This window comes from Synchiropus splendidus, chromosome 8 (assembly GCF_027744825.2).
Source record: "Synchiropus splendidus isolate RoL2022-P1 chromosome 8, RoL_Sspl_1.0, whole genome shotgun sequence".
NCBI classification, from domain to species: Eukaryota; Metazoa; Chordata; class Actinopteri; order Syngnathiformes; family Callionymidae; genus Synchiropus; species Synchiropus splendidus.
This window is the reverse complement of record NC_071341.1, coordinates 17,638,102-17,662,280: the sequence shown is the minus strand read 5'-3', so window position 1 is coordinate 17,662,280 and position 24,179 is coordinate 17,638,102. Positions and strand designations below refer to the sequence as shown.

At 43.3% G+C, this 24,179-nt stretch overlaps 3 protein-coding genes across 6 annotated transcripts; 1 reads left to right on the top strand and 2 right to left on the bottom strand.

The window, feature by feature from the left end:
- Positions 1 to 399: 399 nt before the first annotated feature.
- LOC128764204 (transcription regulator protein BACH1-like) lies at positions 400 to 5,180 on the bottom strand. 4 transcript variants are annotated; one of them, XM_053873768.1, is made up of 6 exons: positions 4,232 to 4,465; positions 3,479 to 3,733; positions 2,260 to 2,988; positions 1,918 to 2,184; positions 1,523 to 1,729; positions 400 to 1,118 (listed from the first exon to the last, which is right to left on the bottom strand). In XM_053873768.1, the coding sequence occupies exons 1-6, from the start codon at positions 4,244 to 4,246 to the stop codon at positions 774 to 776; spliced, it is 1,818 nt and encodes a 605-aa protein (XP_053729743.1). In that variant the 5' UTR covers positions 4,247 to 4,465; the 3' UTR covers positions 400 to 773. The 4 variants fall into 4 exon arrangements, with proteins under 4 accessions (XP_053729743.1, XP_053729741.1, XP_053729742.1 ...); XM_053873766.1 differs by lacking the exon at positions 4,232 to 4,465 and adding an exon at positions 5,017 to 5,180 and having other exon boundaries at positions 1,918 to 2,988; XM_053873767.1 differs by lacking the exon at positions 4,232 to 4,465 and adding an exon at positions 5,024 to 5,180 and having other exon boundaries at positions 1,918 to 2,988.
- Positions 5,181 to 5,337: 157 nt separating this feature from the next.
- usp16 (ubiquitin specific peptidase 16) lies at positions 5,338 to 23,798 on the bottom strand. The gene is made up of 19 exons (XM_053873764.1): positions 23,640 to 23,798; positions 13,614 to 13,756; positions 12,979 to 13,042; positions 12,459 to 12,655; positions 12,292 to 12,395; positions 12,105 to 12,220; positions 11,828 to 12,045; positions 11,669 to 11,764; positions 9,500 to 9,630; positions 9,308 to 9,395; positions 8,881 to 8,956; positions 7,078 to 7,169; positions 6,951 to 7,004; positions 6,719 to 6,883; positions 6,098 to 6,647; positions 5,924 to 6,018; positions 5,768 to 5,854; positions 5,568 to 5,703; positions 5,338 to 5,509 (listed from the first exon to the last, which is right to left on the bottom strand). Exons 2-19 carry the CDS (start codon positions 13,617 to 13,619, stop codon positions 5,388 to 5,390), a joined length of 2,397 nt encoding a protein of 798 aa, XP_053729739.1. The 5' UTR covers positions 13,620 to 13,756; positions 23,640 to 23,798; the 3' UTR covers positions 5,338 to 5,387.
- Positions 13,473 to 16,970, top strand: rwdd2b (RWD domain containing 2B). Its single transcript, XM_053873769.1, has 4 exons — positions 13,473 to 13,773; positions 14,291 to 14,358; positions 14,832 to 15,200; positions 15,368 to 16,970. Exons 1-4 carry the CDS (start codon positions 13,561 to 13,563, stop codon positions 15,603 to 15,605), a joined length of 888 nt encoding a protein of 295 aa, XP_053729744.1. The 5' UTR covers positions 13,473 to 13,560; the 3' UTR covers positions 15,606 to 16,970.
- Positions 23,799 to 24,179: the final 381 nt, after the last annotated feature.

Genomic DNA, 24,179 nt, shown 5'->3' with positions numbered 1-24,179 from the left:
ATCACAAACGAAATTGAAGTTAGGAGAAAGAAAAAAACCCAATTAAAAACAGTATCAGGGTGTATAAAAAAAAGTTAAAAATGGCTGAAATCATCTTTTTTAGTTATTTATACTTAATAAATTAGATTAGATGTTTTTATATATTTATAGAAAAATATTTATGAGACAGAGGGAATATCTCCGTTATAATTTTTTTTTCTACTTTTTCAATGTAGAAGGAAAAGAAGACACTTAGGGTGAGCGCGGACTGCTAAAGTAGCAGGCTGCCATCTACTGGTGAAAAGGTGGTACCACAATTTTAAGGTCATTTCCCATGAGAGTTTGCCTTCCCCTTGAACTGTGTCACACTCACATCGCTCATTTAGGCACGTTCGAAACCCAATAACGGTGAAACACCAATTAAACAAAAACAAAAATCATTTATTTTACCTGTAAATCAATAGAAACATTTAGTAAAAAAGAAAAGGTTACCATGCATATATCAACGTGGGCTCGGGTTAATGTGCAACAGTGCTTGATAATACATTAAAATGCCTTAAGGAGAACAAGTGCATACGTCATGACTGTGTAAGGCACAGGCCAATCTTGAACCAGTCAGCGAAGATTAGTGAACGTTAGTGCTTATTACAAAGGATGGCAGAGTCGTACAGTAAGTGACAGGATTGTGGTTACACAATATCGATCAGTCTAAAATGTAACAAATTGTATTCTTAATGCCAAGTTGCTACTAAGTTTAAGGAAGGATTGGTTCCAGAACCTTCGGCTGACGCGGGTCAGAAGGTGTTGTTTATGTCCAGACAGGCAGAGAGCAGCGAGGGAGGCACGGCGCAGCTCTGCGGAGCGGCCACCTCCTTCGTCTGCGAGCTCGAGTCTGCCAGCGACCCGATTTGTTCCGAGCACCTTACCATCTCGATGATGATTTCCGAATCCTTGTCTGTACCCGACAGGGTTTCGGGGAAATCTGTGGAGGAGATCTTGGCCAGGAGCTGCAGGTGATCCTGACTGGGGTCGCACTCCAGACTCACGCTCTCGTAGAGCTTCCCCAGGCTCTGACGGGTCTCCTGCAGGTTCTGCTGCAGCTCGGCTTGCTCGTGCATCAGACGCTCTTTCTCCACTTTCTGGAGTGGACCGTAGAATAGAAGTTCGAAACAGACCAATTCTACTTGCTGGTGAGCTTTTCACTAGATTTTGTGATGCAGTTAAAGTAAAATGTACAAGTTCAGTTATATAAAAAAAAGAAAAGATGTACATTTTTTAAATAACTCCTAAAAACAGTGGATTAAAATGACCAGAAATTTAAGGCCATAATGCACAACTGAAATATGAGAAATTAAAATAATATCTAGCAACACAGAAGTAATGTAATGTCATAGATGACAAAAAAATGGAACTATCGTATTCATATTTCAAATAAGCTACATTACAGATGTTGAATTTGAAGTTAGAGTGATGGGAATAAAACTATAAAGGTGCTTGAAATATTTTCTTGAATTAATAACCAATAAATCACGGCTTGACTCACCAGAGTTTTGATTTCAGAATCCAGCTGCTGTATGCAGTCCAGCTTCCTCTTCCTGCAGCGCTGCACGGCAATGCGGTTTTTGCTCCGTCGGCGGATGTCGTGGACGAACTCCAGCTGCACCTGCGTGAGCTGGTGCTGCTTCAGGAGCCGCTGGAAGGCACTGCGACTCAGTGATGGAATCTGCTTGACCGGAAACGGGAGGTTGATCTGGGGACAGAGATAGATACACTTGACCCCGGGTTCACCAGTGTGTGGAGACGACGTCATATAAAGGCCGACAATAAACATGACTTATAAGTCAGTCTTTACAAAATGCAATATTCTGTCATGTTAGAAGTGGTCACTATTAAATACATTTTACTTGTAGAAAGTGACGACACAAATGAGAAAATGACCTCAGCAGCCATTTTGTTGTTGGCTTCCGTGTCTCCATCCGAGTCCACGTCAGTGTCGTCCCCAGAGTTGAGTGAGCAGAACATGCTGGGACTCTGCTCTGACTGAGACGGGCTGTCCGTTTGCGACTCCGCCGGCTCGTCGCTTTGCTCCAGGTCCCGCAGGAAGGGACAGTCTGCCGGGTTGGAGCCGAGGTCCAGCTGCTTGAAGCAGTGGAAGTCGGTGGTCTTCATGAGGTTGTTTTGCTCGTCGAGGGGCAGCGGCTGCGCCTGAGACGGACACAGGTCAGGCCAAAATCCCTTCGCCAGATGCTCCGCCACCTCCCTCTCCACCCTGCTCCTCACCCCGTACGCCTCCTGGTGCCCGAGACCGGTCAATGTCTGCTGAAGGTCCTCCTCTCTCTTCTCTAACAACTTGCTGCAATCCTGCGGTGGCGTGCCGAGCGGACACGAGGCGAGGTCGCAGCTGCTCATGCCGCCAAATGTCTCCGCGTTGTTTTTGACTTCCATGTGTGTGAGCTCGGGCTGATGCCCCGAGGAGGACATCTCACACTGCATTCTGCAGTCGGCCAAGCTCTCACTGCAGATGTTCTCCATGGCTAAGATCTCTCGCTCACAGAAATCGGAAGCGTCCTCTTTCTCCGGAAACGCCAACATGGGGCAGACGGCGTTTGCTGCTATGTCCAGAGAGAGTGGCGGCATCGGTGGGCCACAGCTGTCCAGGCAGAAGTTCCCCCCTTCATTCCCGTGACTCTGTGCGCTCAAAGGCGTGAAGCCCGTCGGCTCACAGCTCCCAGAGGGCAGTGGGCTGTTGAATAATTTTGGCGGCGCGATCTCGGCGCCGTAGTCGTAGCTCACCCCGGGGTCCTGACAGCAGACGCTCTCCTTTGCTTCCTTCGAGCTCCTTTTGCCGTTGCAAAATTTCGGAATGAGGAAATCAAAGCATGCTGACTCCAAGTTGTGGAAGCCTAAAAATTCAGCGGCGCTGTGAATGGCCTGAATGTTTTCTTTGGTGAAGAGCAGCTTTGAAGTGTAGGCAAACTGGAGCAGCGGTTCGAAACCCTCCACCGTCACCTGCAAAGACGTGAACTTTAGCGAGACATTTCCAGGCCAGGTCAGTCACAAGTTAAAGTCAGGACACTTAAGCCAGGCCAGCCAGCTCACAGCGGCCTCAGAAGTATTGTGAAGCTAATCTCCCACCTCGCGTCTGCCTGTTAGAACGGGCAGACACGATTCTAGATTAAGTCATGGACGCGTCAGAACATTTCACAAACACTCCCTTCCTCTTTTTCAAGCTGCAAAATGTCACACTCTTACTCATCACTGAAACAGCCTTCAGTTTTATCAGGGGAGTTTTAGACACATCTACCAAAGAACTGTTGAGCTGCATTCAAATAGCATTGTATCCCACTATGGAGTAAGACGCATTTATTCAAGTGCAAGTTTAGAGCAAGGGAAACCAAGGACATTCTCAACAAACCTCTCATCTGGGTGCACATTTGATAGCGCGTCACAAAAGTTAACACTGAGGCCTGACAAAACCGCCTTCATAGATGGCACTGACCTCGTCCGGCAAGTCGACGACAGGGCTGTTTTTGGCGATGCTGGCGATCCTGCTGTGAAAGTATTCACTGCAAGATGCCAGGACAGAGCGGTGGGCTCTGAAGCTCTGGCCCTCCACCACCACCGTCACGTCGCACAGGACGTCGTGCTGCCGCTGCTCGTTCAGACACTGGAGAACATGAGAGCTGTGAACCGCAGACTGGAAGGTGAATTCCGACGTGCGAGGGGTCTGAAGCGACATGGTTGTAGTCGGCTCCTGTGTGACACAAATACCATCAGAACAGGGGAGGAAAACAGATGGCAAAATACCACAGAAAGACCACGGCAAAGCGTGGGCCACATGAGGTCCCTGCCCTGCATTTATCCGGCCCCCGACATAAAACTATGAAACAGTATCAGCAAGGCCTTTTATGAATTTGTATCCAGCTTAATAAATTATAAATGGAACTTTCGTTCTGTCCAAAAATGTGTATTCACTTTAGTCATATGGTCAGCAGATATTCACCAATAACTTCCCTTATTTATTTATATACTTATAAAATGTGGTGCGAAAAGTATGTGTCCTTTGTGAAATGGTCCCATACATTCGACATTTTGGGTCGTCTAATGACGCTGAGCTACAGTAGACTAGTCGTTGCAGCTCTAGATTTTTTTTGCATAGCTCATTCCACAATTTGGTGCCACAGACATCTCAGTTCTCAAGTGAACCGTGACCCTTCCAGTCAGGCAGATACCTTTTTAAAGCAACACTTACTCCAGTTCTTCCCATAGTTTCATCGTTCTCATCATAGACATCTTGATCGTTGCTACTTCCGTCTTTTGAGTGACACTCGTTCACAAGTCTAAGTGTATGATCTGCGCCTATTATATTTAAATTGTCCACCACTGTAGTTACCAGCGACAAAATTCTGGATATCAAAGCGGCCTCATGTAATGGAATGATGAAATGTTGAGGCCACTGAGTAGTTGGGATGGATCACAAAAGGAATAAAGGAAGATAATGTCTAGACGAAAGATAGAAAGAATGCTACAATAAACACATTGAAGGCCTCTTGACTAACCAGGCTGGTGGCTTAATGACAGTTTCACTAGTAAGACATATGGAGTTCAGCCAGGAATCACGTGACAAGCACCTCACAGTCAAGCCTTATAGCAGAACTGTACTTCATCGATTTGGATGAAATTCACCTTTGACACTGAACTACATGACAGATCGTAACATTTTCAGCAGCAAGTATGAAAATAGGGGTTTGTATTCCTTCAATAGTGCTTCAGTTGAAAATGCTGACTCATGTTTAGCGAAGTTACGGAGCACGTCTTCGGGAGTAAATTCGCAAAAGACACACAGCTGGAGAGCCAAGTGTCATAGTAGCCGTTTTGAAAATACGGTTTATAGCAGAGGACGAAGGTTGCGCTTTCACAACATATTTATCTCTGGCGTTAGCTAGCTAGGACCGTTAGCTCAATAAACCCACAGCAAAAACAATGAAACACACAGCTGTTACGTTCGATAACTATGCGTCTATAACGTTTACTTACCGCTTACATTAGCTCGACCACGACGCCATTGGGCAGTTTCTGGTATACGGTGTCATATGCCCTTTCAGAACCGAACTTTGCTGACGCCACACTTTGGACAATGGTAGGCCACCACTGCGCATGCGCAGCACCACGGGTGTAACTTTTATTTTAACAAAATGTACCGTTAAAATAGACAAAAGCAGCACATAAATGTCGTCAGATAATTTATCATTACTTTTCGTATGACAATCTGTTTAAAAAATTACAGCACAAGTTCATATTTAATAACAAAATAATAGAATCTGTGGTAAATAATAAACAAGCTCTTCACTCCAGATATTACAGCAAATCCTGCAGCAAGTTGATTTATTTGGATGTCTTAAGGGTAATTAAAATATCCTCTCATAAAAAAGGAGGTAAGCCTGGCACCCCAGCACGGTGCTCTCGCTCACAGGCTGAACACTGGTGTCGCTGATATGGTACCAGGATCCTTTAGGACTCTCAGCATCCCCTGAAGGACAAAATCCAATGAGCAACTCATCTGGTAAAACAGCCCTGACATGCATTACCTGCAGCTGAGGGGGGTTTGGGGCTTTGAGGTCGAACTTTCACATAGGCGGTGTAATGTCCTCTCTTCATGGTCCCGCTGTGCTGGACAATGCCGTACAGGCTGTACATGACCCGGGTGTCTCCCTCGGACAGGTGCTGAGAGCAAACGCATTCGTGTCAATGGCGCCTCTCAAAACACTCGAGTCAGTGTCGGACTTACCTTGCAGTTGACGGCACAGAAGGGGGCAAGATCCAGAACTAAGGGGAAGTTCACGTGTCGGTTCACTTTACTGATCATGTAGTGAATCTGAAAGTGAAACAACATTATGATCATTCAACAATGAAGTCAGTCATGTCCTATATGACTTAAAACTACCTGTTGAAATCTCTTTAAATGTAGTGTGAGGACTGGCGGCGGAGAGGAGATCAGCATTTGCTTCAAGGCGTCAGTGTAAACATTCTTCTTGGGCCCTTTAAAATAAATCAAGGATAATGTGATTGTAGTGTTTTCATAAGGGCCGGCCCCAGCTCTTATTTCCCTTCTCGATACCTTCAGTCTTGTTTCGGCTCCCCTTTTGTTTGGTGCATGTGACGCACAGCAGACTGTTGCTGTGACTCAGCGTCTCCACGTCGGTGAACTGAAACAGGCACGAGTAGACCGAGCACTCCTGCTTCTCAGGAGGCGGTCGAGGCGCCAGCGTCTGGAAGGCCAGTTCCGGGTCCTGGTTCACCACGGTGTACTCCGAAGTTTCCACCGACTCCTCCTCCGGTCTGTCGGAGCTGAGCTCAAGAAACGCGTCGTCCAAGTTCAGCTCCTCCATTTCGTTGACTAGATCCGAGTCCGGGTCTGGATTTGGGCTGGATATGACGCCGTCCTCTGATAGGACGGTGAAGCGATTGTTGACAGGTGACTCGCAGTCAACGGTGGAATCCTCCTGCTCTTCCTTCTCCTCCTCAGTCTTGACAGAGTCCAGGTTCTTCTGGTTCTCCTCAGAGGTCTCAGCAGAATCCTCCTCAGGCTCCTCTAAAGCAGAACCTTCCATGTCTAATTTAGTGTTGAGAATCATCCTGCCCTCCATCTTCTGCTGCCTCTTCTGACTCTGCATGAAACAACACCACGGTTTAATTCCCTCTTTCACCAAAACTAAACAGAACGGCATGTTTCAGAAACCTTGGCTTGTTTCTTTGCCTGCTTCTTGGCTTTCTTCTGCTGGTACTTGCTTCCAGAACTTGAAGGGCTGTCGTCAGTGCCGTTCATCAGGCTGTCACCGCTGTGGTGCCGGTGTGACTCGCTCATCTTCTGTCCACCTTTAATTAGGCTGAACTTCCTGTACGCCTGGTACAAGATGAAGGTGAGACAGCAGAGGGTCGAGGAAGGTGGCGGAGGAGGACAAGCGCTTTACCTCTTCGGAAACAGGCAGAGAAAGATCCAGGAACATCTCGTTGACAACCGACACCTGTGAGAGAAGAGGCCCGGCTGGGTCAGTTTCATCAGCACCACGTGTACAAGAACGAATCAAGACATTGCACCGTTTTGCACCGCTGACACATGATGGTGCTGGTGGTCTCCCCGCCAAACACCTGGTCCACAAAATTCTCCCGGAACCCAATTTTCTCGTACTCTGGAAGAAAAACAGAAGAAACCCTGACGTTGAAAGGATATTAAGTGAGCATTTACATTTCCCAAATGATGACAAAAAATCCAAATCTGACAGCAGCACAATGTGCAACATGAAACCCATGAGTCTACGGAGCGAGGTGAAGAAAGAGGCATGGATTTTTAAATTTATCAGCCTAGTAACCCTTTTGGAGAGTGACTCAAATCCATGCAGTCAGTGAGAGTGAGACCAGCTGGCTGCTCATCTGAAACCAGATTAGCCCAAAACAAAACACTCTTAAAATGTCAGAAAAACGAAATAAATAGAAGTCAAGGACTGAAAGTCATTGTAGACATGTAAAGTAGCTAGAAGGTAGATTTATCATCTCAGTTTATTCACGTCATTATGTCACGTCAATGTACAGTTGCTTTTCCCTCCCTTTACTTTGACTTCCGTTATTAAACAGAGAAAAATTCACAGTAATGTTGAATCTAATCTTCGCTAAACTACTACTACTACTAATACTGAAAAAGCGAAAGACTGCTCTACCAACGCTGCACAAAGGAGCAATTTTGTGGCTTGTGCTGTCAGGTTGTAGAACAGTAAAAACTGATCGGACTGACTGACGTCCACTGTTGATAGTGGGTCACTTATTTATTATCAACGTATTTATACAATTTATTCTTTATACAATGTATTTATTATCTATTTACTTATATAAATGTGAAAGTGGGGCAGCTTTGTGTTTTATGTTTGCTGTTGTTCTGTGTGCATCTTTATTGTTGGTGTATGTCTTTGCTGTCTTTTGTTGTCTTTGAAGCCTGAGTGTCTTTGCTTGTAGCTGCTGTGACACGTTGAATTTCCCCACTGCGGGACAAATGCAGGAGATCAAATAAAGAGCATTTTAACAGCAATAGAATCAAAACAAACTCAGGCGATTTGTACATAACTGCAGGAGGATGAGCTGTCGTACAACTTTAAGGCATGCAAGTGGAATAGTTTTTTTTTTTTTTCAATGAAATATTCAACTTTGATATCACTTCAGACGGAAACCATGTAGAGATGACGGTATACAGTAAAAGAAAAATACTCAGTGTGACCCCAAGTCACCGGTCGGTGGTTATAGTGAACAACATTATTTTCAGATACCTTTACATTCCCAACAAGAGGTGTTCAACCATGCCTCGACCATGTCCCCAGAACCAGTGAAACAAAGTGTCCGGTCCAGTACGTGCTGCTTGTGGATAGTGAACAAACTCCTCTCACAGCTTGACTCCATTACTTGGTGATGCTCAGATTAAAGTTAGAAGTGCAGTTAAAATGCAGCACTGTTGCAATGATGCAGCACCTGAAGGGTTCATTTCTGTTACGGGGTTCCTTGAAAACAACTCTGGCTGATTTGCTGTGTCAGAGTTATAAGGCTGAAGATCGTACAATGCTGCTTTTGGCATGTTTCAGCCTGATCTCTTTCAAGATATTCAAAGGAAGTTTATGAGCTTGAGACGAAACAATTTCGAGCCAGATCTCAAAATAGTACTGTGATCTCACAGGAGGGAAACAACAGATTGCTGAGCTCGGCAAATCTGTGCTCTAAAACATGCATCATTCTGCTTAAATACATTTTTGGGACCTCATTTTTAATCCACACACAAGAAAACATTTGGCAGTAAAAAGGCAATGAAGACATGAAGATATGTCCTAGTAATTTATAGGCACCATCATCAGCTTGACGCACCTTTCACAAGATCCTTCAGCTCTTCATCATTTTTGTTCATCTCCTTCAGCTTCTCCATTACAGTCGCAGTCGCCCTCTGGAAGACAAACATAAGTAGTAAAATGGAATACATTTGGTAAATACAATTTAAATATTTTTTTGTTAAAATACAAAAAAAAAACAAAACAGTGAACTCAATATGATGTCGCTTTTTTGGATACTTCAGTAACGAAATGTAATATTTATTTTATCCACCAGAAAGATATTAAAAGCCGAATCAGTGTTGGAAAAAAAAAACCTCCTGTGTTGCTGCATAATGTTCAGCTGCAGGTTGAAACCTGCACTCGACTACTGTCATGAAGAATTTCCCCACAAACGCTAAATATGTCCATTCTCAAGTAGAAATCTTCCCCTGGTGTCAGAGCTGCGTTGAGACGCGAGCGCGTACTTTGATCTCCTCGGCTCTCATCCCGTCCAGCAGGTAGCGGAGCAGCTCCTGACTGTCTTGCTGCTGAAACCCTTTGAACCTGGCAGCTCTGCAGAGAGGAGGCCAAAACCACTCCGGCGTTAATGGGCCGATTCAAAGACGTGCATTTTAAGTACACGCGCGATCTGAGTTCTGCTTTAATGTGCGCTTTACTTTTTACAAACTTGAGAGAAGAGCTCCTGCGGCAGCACCGTGCTCCGGCTGGATTCCTGGATCTCATTAAGGAGCTTACACATGGCCATGGTGAGAGGTCCCGGGTCGTCCAGCAGCGCCACGATTGACTCCTGTGGTCAGGATTTAACATTCATTATGTCACATTAAATGAGGCTTGGCTTCATCTTCATCATACACCGTGAGCTGTTGACGCCTCGGTGTAACATTCTGACCCCTGAACTCGATCAGTTGCCACCTGCACCACAGAGCACAAGTCACTGCTGGTGTTTATTTGTCTGTGTGTCAACAACAAATACATAAGAACTAGTGGTGGGACTATTACAGGTTAATTACGATTAATTAATTTCAACAAAAATAATTTAATTTAATTTAATTTAATTGAACAGTTTGCTCTCCAGACAACAGGGAACCTTTGTGAGAGCAGGAGTTGCTGGTCCACTGATGCACAAGACACGTTGCAGCTAGGATGATAACAACAACAACAAACATGGAGGAATCCCTGGACAAAAGCAAACAAAAGCTTCTGTTTGCTTTGATTCAGGGAGGTTTTTCACGACACAATGGCCAGGGTTTCCACTACTCTGAATGGACTTGAAATTCAAGTCTTTTGGAGGATTTATTGCTCTCTTTTGGAGCTGCAGCTGAGCTTTCATCTACTTTATTATGTTGTGGGAGCAATTTCCGGAAAGCTATTGCCACTTGCGGCACAACTAGGGGTGTAAGAAAATATCGATATGCCTAAATATCGTGATCAGTTACGCACTTTTCTAGATAGTTTTGCTGAAATATCACGCTACTTGATAGCGTCATATTATCCTGATGTTCTAAGTCGGTTACATCCATATTTAATATGTAGATACTTGGATATGCTGCTGCATTTGTGACCTGTGCACTTGAGCCGATTATGGAAGCTATTCATTCCTCTCTTGGACCGCAAACTTGACTAAATATCTGACTCGATTGAGTTCATAACAATAAACTTGTTTTCATATACACAATATTGTACTGCATTATCTGATTTTCCCCCTTAAAATGATGGCTCTTGTCACCAAATATTACAATATTTTGTTGAACTTAAAGCATTGCAATGCTTCGCAATGTATTGTTTCGCCGCTCCTGTATCGGGATACGCATCGTACACCTCATTTGCATTTCTTTAAATGAATGTTTCCATATACATTACAGAAAACCATAAAAGCGTCTAATTTTATGGAAATTTTAGGCAAAGCTATTGGGAGAAAATAACAATATGGGTGTCACTGAGTGACCCGAGTGCTTTTCTAGCTTGTTTTAATGCACTTTCCCACCCGAAAAAAAAACTACTGACAGGGTGCTATAAATTGGACATGTTAATGTCCAAAACTGCAGTTTATCATTCATCTCAGTGGGAATTACATATGACATCTGGATATAATCCAATTCATCTTGTAAAACTCCTTCCGAAGCTGCTGATTCTTCACGTTGCTTCTATACACTACAGATCTATGCTGATGCGCAGATTAGTTCATCACCCACTGGTGCTCCTCTTCCCACACACTCACAGCGAAGAAGCCGGTCAAATGTGCAACTTTGAGTCGATGTGGAAGCTATCAAAACTTTATTGACACTTGTAAACTATCAAAGTTTGCTTCGTAGTTTAAAAGTTGTCAAAAAACTAAATGCAGAACCAAACAAATGTGCTCCAGAATGTGAAGAGAGAAAATAATAACTGTAGTCATGAAGCAAGATGAGGCAAAAAACGTAAAAGATTTGTCTGGCAAACTACAATACAGTTCTTTGGCTGAAATTGTCAGATGTTTGTTTTTCCTTTAGGACTAACACTGACCAGAAAACTGGACGTTAGTCTCAGAAATATATGAGATTGTGATACAATATAAACAGTTTTTAAAAATAAATAAATCATGATGTATTTTTTGCCATACTGCTCACCCCAGTTTGAAAACCTGATATTTTTGTGAAATTTCTTTCTGCGAATAACTGTGTCAGCAGCAAAAAAAATCACAAATTAAAAGGATTTTCGACAAGACTTTGCACTCGGCACAATTGAGCTTTGGCCGAGGTTCCTTAGGTGGTGAGCCTCTGGATTTTATCTTCAAATAGGCTGAAAAATACTGATCTGCAGTGTGAGAAACATTTTGTTTGACTCACAAGATTTGAAGAGGCTGGTGGTTTGAAGGTCACACTCATCTTCTCGTCCTTCACCTTGCTGAGAGTTTCTCTCAGCTGCTGAGTCTGGGAAAGATTCTGAGAGGGAAAAAAATGTTCATTTAACTTTTCCAATTTGATTTAAGTCAGCAATGTTCCTACCTGAATCACTGCATTAAAGAAACACGTGTTTCCCAAATTACTGAGTCCTTTGACAGGAACGCTGCCACAGTCTTCTCCTGGAATGTTCTTTTGCTTCCCGACTTTCTCCTTCTTGCTGTTCTTCTTTAGTGAGCCTCTGTTTTCTTTGTCATCCTGCTCCTCACCATCCTCTGCTTTCACTGGCTCCACTTCCAGAATGACATCTTCGTCTTTCACCTCTGACAAAAACACAAGTGTTGCTGCATCGACTGAGCAATGGCAATAAGCGTATTCATACTTTTTTGCGGCTGATTCTCTGGATCTGACGCCAAAACTTTCTTTTTGAGATTGGTCACCAGCTGGGCCAAATGGCTGGTTCTGGAATATTGGACCTCTTCATCGCAGATGTAGCACCTGAGGAGTCAAACAGCAATGACGAGACAGGAAAAGATTATTTTGAATCGTCGCATCAGGAAGACACTCACCACACGCTCCACTGCTCCAGACTGATCACCAGACAATGCGGATCGGACCGAGGAGTCTCGTAATGTTTGATGGCGTGCTTGTTCTCAGAATGTCGCCCACAACCCTTGGAGAGAAAACATCTTCAAAGCCACCGTCATCTTCAGAGTAAACTCAGCTCTTCACTCACTCTGTGGCCACACTTGAGGCACATCCACACTGCGACAGCATCTGCTTCATCCTCAAGCTCCTGCATGAGCTCAGCGTCTGCATTCTCACCCTCATCTTGTTCATTACAATCCTGACACGTCGTCCACTTGCAGCTGGCTGGAACTTTCTTGATGATCGTTTGGTCGGTTCCCTTTCTGATATGTCGGCAGGAAGGAACTGTAAGCCACAACATCACAACACCCATGAATGCACATGAGATATACAGTGAAGCTGCAGGGGTCAGACCAGACCAATCGATCAGAAAGGAGCATAGGGAGATGATTGGAGAGTTGGTGAAGCCCAAAGTTTGGACACATTCAGAGGAGAAAGAGTTTGTCCAAGAATGTTGGAGATGAGGAAGACAACCATTGAGGTTCATGAAGAAGGAGGGCATGAAAGGAAAAGGTGTGACAGGGAGGATGATGAAACTGTGTACGGTGAAAGTCACTGAAATATATACAGTATTTGTCACGATTTTTATACGAGGAAACTTTACCTACCCGTCAGGTCGAGGAATTCGTCCTCTTCTCGGGAGCTTTTCCCTCTCTTCTTTCCCATGTCAACCTAAAAACGTAAAGCAGTGCAACTATATTCACGTTTAATAACTTTTCAAAGCAGAGATTCTGGCGGTGAAAAGTCATCCGGAGCATTTTCACTTCGACTGGAAAACAGGTGACACCCCGAATATTTAAGTTACCCACTAAATACAGAGACAATCCTGCAAATATCTACATTAATACCACAAAACCACGCAAACAGCTGTTAAAATTAACCGGCTTAGTGAAGACGACGGCGGTGTTGAATTCAAATTACCTTTAAATCCAATCCATGAGCAATTAAAAATTAAATGTACACATCAAGATCATTTGAATTCACAAATGAAATCAATGACACATGTAGACAACAGTGGGAAGAGTGTCGGTGTTACTCCAAATAACAGTCCGTGTTTTTCCGGTTTGCGTGCGTCGTTAAAATAGTTCCGGGTGCACATTGGACTTCGGTGGCTGTAAAGATGTCACCATGTTTTAACTCTGCTATAAACTCAAGTCTAGCGTGAGCAATGTGGTTTTAACTTTACTGTCATGTCTTTCTCGGAGTGGGCGGAGTGCCAGTTGGCCGAACTCGAACTGCTCACCAGCATGTTTCCCTCTGAAGACGAGCTGCAGGTCCTGGACCAGCTGGCTGTGGCCGAACTCAGGGGCTACGTGGAGGGTTCTGGTTCTGGAGACAGTCCGCCTTCGTCCAGGCCTCAGTTCCTCATCAAACAGAAGCTGGACGCTGGACACACGGAGAAGGTAGCTGTTCATAACGATTCATTCATAAACAAAGCACTCTCACAACATTTGTTTGTGCTATTCTGCCGGATAAATAAAGACCAGAATTATTACTTAGTCAATAAAAAAAAATAGTTTGTGACATCAGTATGAAAAGTACAATCACCACTACTAATAAAGAATTTTATTACCAAATTACATGAGTATTGCTGTTTTGAAGATGGACACTCCATCTGAAGCCACAGTTGGTATGAAAAAAAGGAACTGCTGACACCTCTGCTACTATAACTGACTACTGCGTATAATATTTGCATTATATTTAGCTATATTAACACGCTTTGCTTCGATGCCAGTGTTAGTTTTGCACCGTCCATGACTCTATATGATACAAAGGGTCATTTGCAGCCCATTATTGGATTTTTAGAGCCATTATTTTTGCATTATTGTTGTCAAACATGAACACATTTGTCATGAATATTCTTCTGTTACACATGAAAACTCAAGTCACTTTGTATTTCTTTTGCGCGACTCCACACAGGAGGAAGTTGTTCTGTCCTGCTCGTACCCGTCCGAATATCCGAGCGTGTTGCCGGAAGTCACCGTTCGGTAAGTTACCTGAGCAGTGATACGGTATAAGAATATAGCAAAAGAAGACGTATAAATGCTTGTGACTATTACTGTAGTTATATTGTCTTAAAATATGATAATATGCTGAACAAGAAAGGTTTTTATTGTCACAAAATCCTACCTAAAAATTAAAAATGAGCTCTGTGAGTTGAAAAATTACAAACTTATAATGTATACATATAAATAATATTAAGGCAGTGTTTCTAATGGTAATGATTTTCTAAATGGCTTATTGTGTTATTTATTTAATGCTCACTTTAATTTTCCTGATTTTCCTATTTTTATGGACTTTTGTAGTGGAGAAAAAGCACTTTGGAAAGATTTCCATGCCGCAAAGTACGAGTGAAGACAGTAAACAACCTATTCCAAAGCAATGTAAAAAAAGAATTGCACTGAAACATAAGCAAAGCGCTGGTGTTTGATCAGTCCATGTTTCCGCGGCGCTGCTGTAGGTGCTCCAGTCTCAGCAGAGCCCAGCAGACTCGCCTCCACTGCGCTCTCACTTCCTACCTGAGTGAAAACTGCCGGGGGGAAGTGTGTGTACTGTCGGCGGTGGACTGGGTCAAAGAAAACCTGCCGTGTTTTATTGATAAGAGCTCACCAGCAGCGCCGGCCCTGAAAAGAGAAGCAGCCCACACAGCGCCGGTGGAAGGCTTCACTCGACTGTGGATCTACAGCCACCACATCTACAACACCAGCAAGAGGAAGAACATCCTGGAGTGGTCCAGGGAGCTGGGCTTGTCTGGGTTCAGCATGCCGGGGAAGCCTGGGATCGTGTGTGTGGAGGGAGCCCAGGAGGCCTGTGAGGAGTTCTGGTCCAGGTGTGTGTATTTTTAGAACAAAACTAGCTGAAGGGTATTTTTACTGGTGTCTCACGCAACATCTTTGTAACACTGTTTCATACACCATCTTTCATACGGGGTTTGCTCTACAAGTCTCTCTCTGTGGAGGTCTGAAGCTCTCTGATGTCTCCATGTTAATATTCCAGAGTCAAGGCTCTGACGTGGAAGAGGATCATGATCCGACACAGAGAGGACGTTCCCATCGACCCCCAGGACCACAGAAGCGTGGACTTGCTTCGTAAATTCAGCGGTTTCGAGGAGGCCATGTTTGACCCTCACGGGAACCGAGGGAACCACATGGACCTCGGGCTGCTCTACCAGTTCCTGAGTGAAAAAGGCTGTTGTGACGTTTTTCAAATGTATTTTGGCATCGAGGGCCGGTAGCACGAGGCGACGACTGAAGACCTGAAGGACAGGCTCGCACACCACTTGTGACCTCAAGCAGGCCCCAGAGGGACAAATACATGAGTAAACACAAATCTCAATGGGAGTTTAGAGAGAGACAATCGGCGTGTTGTCTCAGTTTTTCCCAGCAGATGGCAGCATTTATTCGTCGAGAATACTACAGTGACGGTGTTGTCAAACCACGAGCGAAATCTTTCTGATGTAAAATTGAACAATAACAGTCAATAATTATAGCTCTAAAAGGGGTGTTTAAAAATGATGAGAAAATCGTGATTGTGAAAGGTGCAAGACTCGCTCATTGATGGCAACACGACTACAGTCGCCTCATGCGTTCTCTTTTTGGACAAAGGGATTGTTGACAGTTATTATCTTCAATTGTGACCTGTTTAACAGTGAAAACATGGAGGCTTTGTTGTTTCTTGCCTCTTTGCCTGAGCTGCATTTTTCAAATAAATTAACGACAGAAAAAATAATGTTGACCCAAATAACACTTTTCACTCCACTCCTGAGACTAGAGGAGATTACGCTGATAGATGGAAAATTAAAGTTAAAAACAATACCAAATTGATGTTTAAGCTCTGCAGATTCCACAGACATTGGATAATTATGTGGAGAAAAATTAGAATGCAACTGGTTAATAAGGATTTGTTGGTGATAAATCCGGTGCATCTACTTTGAACAGCAAGTAGTTTTTGGAAAATAAATAACATATTGCTTTCTTATGGATGTATTTGATTATCACTAGTATTTTTTTTTTTTTTGCTTTACAACAACAAATGAGCCACTAATGCAGGGGTGGGCATTTAAATTTCATGAAGGGCCACACTGTAACTGTTGTGAGGGGTCTTCATGCTGAAATACAGAATTGCTTTAAAAGTTTACTGTCACTATGGCTGATAAATACTGGAAGATTGTTTAAGTGTGAATATCCTGGCTGTAGAATTATGGGTTAAACATACAAACAATAGTGATATAGAACCATTTTATTCCAAAGTGTTTTTACCAATATGTGATAGGTACTTATTCTTACAGACCAAAAGGGCTGAATTAACAAAAGGAGAGCACTGCTTGTGGCCCCGGGGCCATACTTTGCCCAGGTATGCATCTAATTTTGGTGCATTAACTAATCAAAATGGAATAAAATATATTTTGGTACTTGCATATGTTTAGTCTTGGACTGTTTCAGGTTAGGTTGCTTTCACTGAAATGCGTGTTGTGTTGCTCTAGAATCTCTACAATGGTAGGTGCAGTGTCTTAAAAAACTAATCTACGATCCCACTGCTCACCCCCTGGTCATAATGTTTTGGTTGTGAGGGAAGATTATACCAGCTTTTTCAGCCGGGTGTCAGAGGCTTAAAGCTGACCCTCTAGAACAGGGGTCACCAAAGTGTTCCAGAAAGGGCCGAATGTGTCTCAAAGTCATGGGCCCCAGGTTCCCGCTTAGGATTTGGAGGTTGGGAGATGAAAGTCTGGGCCTCTTTTTTATTTATGTTATGTTTTATTTATGATCCCGTGGGACACTGGTTTCACTTATGAATGTTGCTGTAATACCTAATGAAAATGACTTGTTTCTTGTCAGAAACATTGCTCATGAATTACGGCAACTCATGGGACCTGCAGTGAGTAGACAAATCATTTGGTCTTATCACAGGGAAAAGAAGAGTAAAATGCTGGTACTTTATCTTGATCAAGCTTTATCTCAAGTCCTTTTCATAAATATGACATTTTCGGTTGTCACAGTGGATCAGTGTTTGCATCACAGCTGGATGCCAAACGCTTTTCAAAAACTTGAATGGTCATCTATATTGCATCACAGATTCAAACCCGCCGCAGCGGTCTGGGAGTTTCCCTCCATTCCGGTCGACGCCGTCCCAAACCCCCCGGCCGGCCTGTCCTTAATCAAGTCAAGTACACGTTCTGCGGCAGGTGAGCGGCCATGCCTGAAATAAAGAGCGTGTTCTGTAACGTGAGCGTGAAATCTCTGAGCGCCAAACAAGGGCTGAGGCGAGCGTTCACACAGAAATATTCAACACTAGCGCCGCTATAATTCGCCTCTGCTCTTGTCTGTGTCCTAAATCCAGAGTTATTTCTGGTGAGCTTCATAGCGTTCTTTGACAGTCAGCAGCCGAGAACAAGATCAAACCAGGTGACGGTCAAACCTCCTCCTCCTGAGCGAGTGAGAGGCAAATTATGAAACAAATTGTACATAAAGCTGGAACAATCCGAACGCTGCACAATACATGCGGCACAGATCTCATCAGCAGACGGCCCCATCTGAAAATAGGAGGATAAATGCCTCTATTTTTCGCTGCATTGTGTTCAAATCCAGCTGATAGTGAACAAACCAACTTTCTTTACTTGAGCTAAGTCGACCTTGAAGATCCACAAAGGCGTGAGAATCTCCGGTCTTTTCATTATCGGCGATGTGATGAGCTCCCAGCGAGGACTTTTCACACGGGCAACTTCTCAGTGAAACATTTCATCATATGTGATGGGAATCGGCGGGTTGTTTCAGCGCAGGCGACCTACATCCATCTTTTAAGTCGGACCAGTGCGTTCTGCCCAGTATGGCGGTGGGATCAGGACTGCAGACTAAAGAGCGGCCCGCACATGACCTTCATGTAAAGTTACGTACTGTTGCGCTACAGTATGGGATGGTAGGACACTAAACAGCTTGACAATGAAGTTGCTAAATCCAAAGTCTCGTGGCACATTAACCAACCACAGCCCTGACTTTATGTGGGCGTCTGCAGAGAGGGAACATGAAGCGTAAGGAAGAAGTGAACTTTACTTGTGAGGTGAGGGAAGTTGCGCTTTGAAAGTCAGAGTAACAGGTGTCGCATAGGAGCAAGAGCTCAGTCAGGGGAACATCAATGATTTCTAGCGCCACCCAGTGACAGTGAGGCTGGTTTTTAATCCTCATATTCATGGAATCAAACCACCAGACTCAGGCAGGACTGATTCAAAAAAGTGCAATGAAACTGTTGTCAGAAGATTCCATCCATCCATCCATCTATAGCCAGTTAAGCCCTAGATTATCCATGTAATTTAATTTTTTTTCTCTTGCATTTGAAATATCATTGGTTGCGATGAGATCAATTGGACAGCAGGGGGCAGTGGTGCTACAGCGCGCCAGCAGCAAATCATCTCTTTCAGACTGAACCACAGAATGACACCCAAATCTAACCACAGCCAAGTTACCGACATTTTTTTTATTTCATCTATTTGAATCACGAGTATTTGCTGCATCAAAAATATTCAGTGTTGTTTTCGAGCATTTCATTTTGCCCCCAAAGGCCAGTTAAAAGTCCAGCTAAACTCAATTATAATTCACATTTTTTTTGAAACAGTGGGTGAAAAATCTATCTTATTTATATAACCGGAAATATGTCTTTGAAATGTCAAAAATATTTCTCAGAAATATGGAATTCACATATGCATAAAAATTAAATAACTAAATTCAGGTTTACGTGCAATTCTTTGCTTCAAAATGGCTCTACGTCTGTGGCTGTCGAGGCAGGATCCGAGAAATAAATCAAATACAACAAAATATCAAATGGTTCATGGCAGAAAAGACAAAGAAAAACCTTCACCAGGTTTAATCCTTTTAATCAAGCCCAAAAATGATGAGATTCGCCCGAGTGATTTTCGTCTTCTAAACAAAGATTTGGAAAAGTTGTTTACAGCAAGTGTGTGGAATTTATCGGGAAGAGAAGTCCTTCAGCATCAGAGCCAATCACCTTCCCCGACACTTTATTCCCAAAATCTCTTGGCTCTCATCACAAACTCATCACCCATATTGATCCAGACGGATGAGCCGCGATGATGCATTGTCCCTTTTATGACTAAAGACATCCGTCCACGGGCCGCGTTTATGGATTATGATAAAGTTCAGCTCGTGTTTTTCTGGCCTCAAACTTCATCAGCGTCGTAAACACGTCTTTAGCCGAGGGAAGTAAACAGCTCGGCAGAAATGATCTTTTGTTCTTGAAGCCAATTTGGCCGACTCTTCCTCCAAATCATTTCTTTTTTTTACATTAAACTGCATTCACACATGATTTTTTTTTCATTTTCTCATCAGACAATAGCCCAATTCTGAAGGTCTATTGAACTGCTGATGCATATAATTGAATTAGTTTTAAACGTCATGCTGAGGTGTTTGGACGGAGGGATTTCATCGAGGCTGGCGCCCGCTCCTGCAGCTTCGCTCATATAAATAGTGCTGTTTTGCAGTATTTGAACTGCAACAGGAGGTGGGACTGGTATTATAATGGCTGGCCTCCAAAAATAGTCGCTTCCATTTGCTGAGCTGACACACGAGCCGCAGGGTCTGAAAGGAAATCGGAGTTTGAGTGACGTAAACGGGCTGTTATCAATTATCGCTCACCAGTCGAGGCGTCTCATCACCTCTGCCGATCGAGGAGCGGCAGGGGTTTATATAACGGGGTCACGTCAGTTCGTGTTTCAGTGGAACTTTCAGGGCTGGTGGGAAACAATTCAATTCTGGTGGTGCGCTGCAGTTTCAACTGGATTTCTGGAGGTCACAGCTGCATGACTGCCCCCTGCAGCTCCAGTTCACTACTACTGTGTGTCCACTTTATTGCAGTCAGTGGTACAGTGGTACCTGGGTTCTCGACCACCGACAATCCGTTCCAGACGGCCGTTCGAGAAGCGATTTGTTCGAAATCTGAATAGATTTTTCCCATTACAATGAATGGAAAAAGAAATAATGCGTTCCAAGCCTTGAAATAGTCTTTTGTAGGAGTGAATGTAGAGTGTCTGCTGCAGGTGGCTGTTCCTCTATGTGTGTGGCCGCTGCATGTAGGAGGGGTTGCCGAGTGAGTGACATCTCTCCAGAAGTGAAGAGGTGCCCGGTGCGTGTCCAGCTCTGAATGTGCGCTTCTGTGCAGTTTGGCTGTGACAAAGTCATAAACCAAGTCACGCTCTGTCCCAGACTGGCCTCATCCCTGTCCCAGCTCCAGCCCACAACAGGACATCAAACCCTGGAGTGGAGCCTCGGAGGTGTGGAGAGCGAGCACCTCCCCTGTGACACTCTACCACGGTCCAGTGCGGAGACAGGAAAGGTTTTACACAATAACAAAGCGTGTCGTGGCTCAGCTGATCAGTCCGCACACGTTATGTTTTTTCTGTCTTTTTTTGGGGGCGTTCGAGTTCTGGATTTTTGTTCGAAATCCAAAGCAAAAAAATCTCAAAATTTTTGTTCCGGGACGTTCGAAAACTGAGGTACCACTATTATACAAAAACAAGTGACATTGGCAATAAGCATAGGGCAATAATATTGGCTAATATTATATAATATTGAAGATATTATATATCTTCAATATTATATATATATCTTCACTCGCACTTAACGCGAGCACTTGTTTGGAGTGCCCTCCACTATGACAAAGTGAAGTGATTGACAACACTTCATGACGTCAGGCGTAAAGACAACCTGTCATTGGCTGCCGTGCCGTGTTTTGTTTCCTGCATATCGAGTGTTGGAAACGTTTTGTAAAGTTTTTGCAACCTCTTGCATCGGCGCTGATCATCTCACTTGGTTTGGTGAACCAGCCGAGAAGAAATGGGCGGCGCCAAAGCCCGCTATGTTGCGTTGATAGATTTGTTGAGGTATGAGGATGTTAACGTTAGCCTGGATGCTAGCCGACTGTTTTTTGTTAAGAAGAAATAAAAACATATTGTTGTACATACATGTTGTATTGTTCATGTTGTTGGACACGGTCGACCATTTGGGTCGCTAACGTGTGATACAAGAGAAAGTCAACAAACTAAGGAAGAGTAGTCCTTGTTACTAAAATGTCCCTGTTGTCATGTCCAACATAGTTTTTAAATAAAGTATTTGGTATCCTGGAAATCTATCAACACTTCATATTCCCACTTTCAAGTCAGCTCCCTTGGTTTGACGGGATCATTTCAAGTGGTGAACAGTGAGTGCCCTCTGTCTCAGGAGTATTGGGACACACTACACTTACATGTGAACCCACAAAACCCAGTGTTAGGGTCAAAAAACAAGTGTTGGGGGAGAAATGGGACACAGTCTAAAACTAATTAAAGACTGTTCCTGTAGCTATACGCAGACAAAACTTCAAAACTGTTCCTAACTAGTTGCAGACTGATGTCTACGATGCCTTTTGTTTTATCATGATGTACTCTACTTTCAATATTTCAAGGTGTTCCCAGAGTGCTTCATTGGTTGTGATGGAAAAAATAACTTTGGGAGAGTTCATCGCCAAGTTATCTCTGGATAATGACTCACTATCTTGTTATCTTGGAAAAATTATAATGAGATTATATCAGTTCCCCCCATTATCTCAACATAACAAAGGTTGTTTTGTCGTTTTAACAATTTTTGGGTCGTCTTAACACAACCAATATTGTTTTCTTGTTATGCCATTATTATGATTATTTGCTGTCTCAACATAAAGATTGTTTTATCTGTAATCTCATCATGACAAAGACTTTTTTCTTGTTACAGTTTTTTTTTCGCTATCTCATCATTACAAATTGTTTCCTTGTTATTATGATTTTTTGTCGTCTTTTCATGATGGAGTTCATTTCCTTGTTACGTTTTTTTTTGTTATCTCAACATTACAATGATTGTTTTCTTATTACCAAGTGGACAGGTGAGGTTACAGGATACAGAGGTAAAGAAGGTGGAGGAGTGGCAATGGAGAGTATGAGAAAGAGGTGAAGAAGCGGGTGCAGGCAGGATGGAATCATTGGAGAAAAGTGTCGGGTGTGATGTGTGACAAAAGGGTGTCAGCAAGGATGAAAGGGAAAGTGTCCAAAAGGGTGGTGAGGCCAGCAATGTTGTATGGTTTGGAAACAGTGGCACTGAGGAAAAGACAGGAGGTAGAGCTGGAGGTAGCAGAGATGAAGATGCTGAGCTTCTCTCTGGGAGTGAGCAGGATGGAGAGGATCAGGAAGCAGTAGACTAGAGGGACAGCACATGTCAGGTGTTTAGGAGACAAAGTCAGAGAGGCTAGATGGAGATGGTTTGGACATGTACAGAGGAGAGAGAGCCAGTACATTGGTAGGAAGATGTTGAGATGTTGGAACTGCCAGGCAGAAGGTGGAGAGGAAGGCCAAACAGGAGATTGATGGAGGTGGTGAAGGAGGACATGAGGTTTGTAGGTTTGAGAGAAGAGGAAGCAGAGGACAGGGTGAGATGGAGGAAGATGATCCACTGTGGCCACCTCTGAAGGGAGAAGCCCAAAGAAAAAGAAGAAGTTTTCTCATTATTCCGATATTTTGAGATAAATAAAGAATTTGTTTGTAAACAATGTTTGTTGTCTTGAGATACGTTGCTTTCAGGCAATACCAGTGCGAAAACAAACATGGTCGTTCTACACCTGTGTGAAAGTCAATAAATTTAGATTTTTCGAAAATATTCACAATGGAATCGCTAACAGAAAAGTAAAAACATATTTGCTCTGTCTTCTCCTTTGTTTAATGCCATCGGTTCATTCAGAACAAGAGAGACTCTGCTATCTTTGTCAGTGATCAAGTGCCATGAAACGCTATTGGTCACACATGGTACAGTAAGTGCTGTAAAGAGGGTTAGGAGTTGCTACAATGAACTCTGAACTGAAGGCCATAACAGGAACAATGCATTTCCTTGTTGTGGACTATGACTCTGAAGCTAGTCGTCAGTTAGGTGTTGCAGACATTTAGACTTAGACTTAGACTTTCTTTATTGTCATTGCACAAAAACATATCACTATATTATGGCAACGAAATTTCGGTTCCAAAAACAAAACGATATGTCCAAAAATGAATAAATATTAGATAAATACTAGTCCAGAAGTTGTACACAATAGCAAATAAAACAGAATAAAATGTGTGCCTCGTGTGAGTTCAGGTTGTGATTGGGTTGACTTCAGATTTTTTTCATTTTTAACCTCCTGAAGCCTTAAAACTTTTGAATTAGAACAGGTTTTCAGAACACACGCGCTACTACAGTGGTCTTTTGGAAAAAGCAGCAGGACTCACCGTCGTCCACTGTTTCTGACAGCCGCTCAACAATCACGAAGTGAAGAGAAGTCTTTCTTCGTTTCTCCCTCGGTCGGCTCTCGTCTTCATCTCACCCATCACCTGTCCTCCAGGGGGCCACGGTTATATTTATACTCTTGCAAAGGTTGCGCTGAGCGCTCAGCTTCTTGTAAGACAGTGACCAGAACAATGACAGCTTCACAAAGATCAAAGCGAAGAATGGCAAAGTCAAAGCAACGAGGGAACAAAGGAACACAGCCAAATAAAGATAGTGGTTGCGACGAGTTTGATGCCTAAATGAAACATTTTATCACCAGTCTTGGTTTTATGGATTTGCAGCGTGAGCTTGTGAAATAAAGACAATGAAGTAGCAACATGAAATGAAAAGAGCAAGTGGTTTAAAGAGTAGACTGGAATCGCCAGGAGAATCTGAGGAGCTGGAGGTAGCCACTGGCTTTATAGCTATGTAGTGTTGTGTTAATGGGTGCATTTAAGAATCTATATTTTTTGCCTCATTTCATTTGTTTCTGATTGATGTTT

Excerpts from the sequence above, each read along its gene's own strand:
- LOC128764204 (XM_053873765.1), bottom strand. Across the intron at positions 2,989-3,478 it reads TCGTCGACTTGCCGGACGAG|GTGACGGTGGAGGGTTTCGA; the intron begins GTCAGTGCCATC and ends ACGTCTTTGCAG. Across the intron at positions 1,119-1,522 it reads ATTCTGAAATCAAAACTCTG|AAAGTGGAGAAAGAGCGTCT; the intron begins GTGAGTCAAGCC and ends GGTCCACTCCAG.
- rwdd2b (XM_053873769.1), top strand. The coding sequence starts at position 13,561 with ATGTCTTTCTCGGAGTGGGCGGAGTGCCAGTTGGCCGAACTCGAACTG. Across the intron at positions 13,774-14,290 it reads ACGCTGGACACACGGAGAAG|GAGGAAGTTGTTCTGTCCTG; the intron begins GTAGCTGTTCAT and ends GACTCCACACAG. Across the intron at positions 14,359-14,831 it reads TTGCCGGAAGTCACCGTTCG|GTGCTCCAGTCTCAGCAGAG; the intron begins GTAAGTTACCTG and ends GCGCTGCTGTAG.
- usp16 (XM_053873764.1), bottom strand. Across the intron at positions 8,957-9,307 it reads TGAGAGCCGAGGAGATCAAA|AGGGCGACTGCGACTGTAAT; the intron begins GTACGCGCTCGC and ends TTTGTCTTCCAG. Across the intron at positions 6,019-6,097 it reads GAGCCGAAACAAGACTGAAG|GGCCCAAGAAGAATGTTTAC; the intron begins GTATCGAGAAGG and ends TTTATTTTAAAG.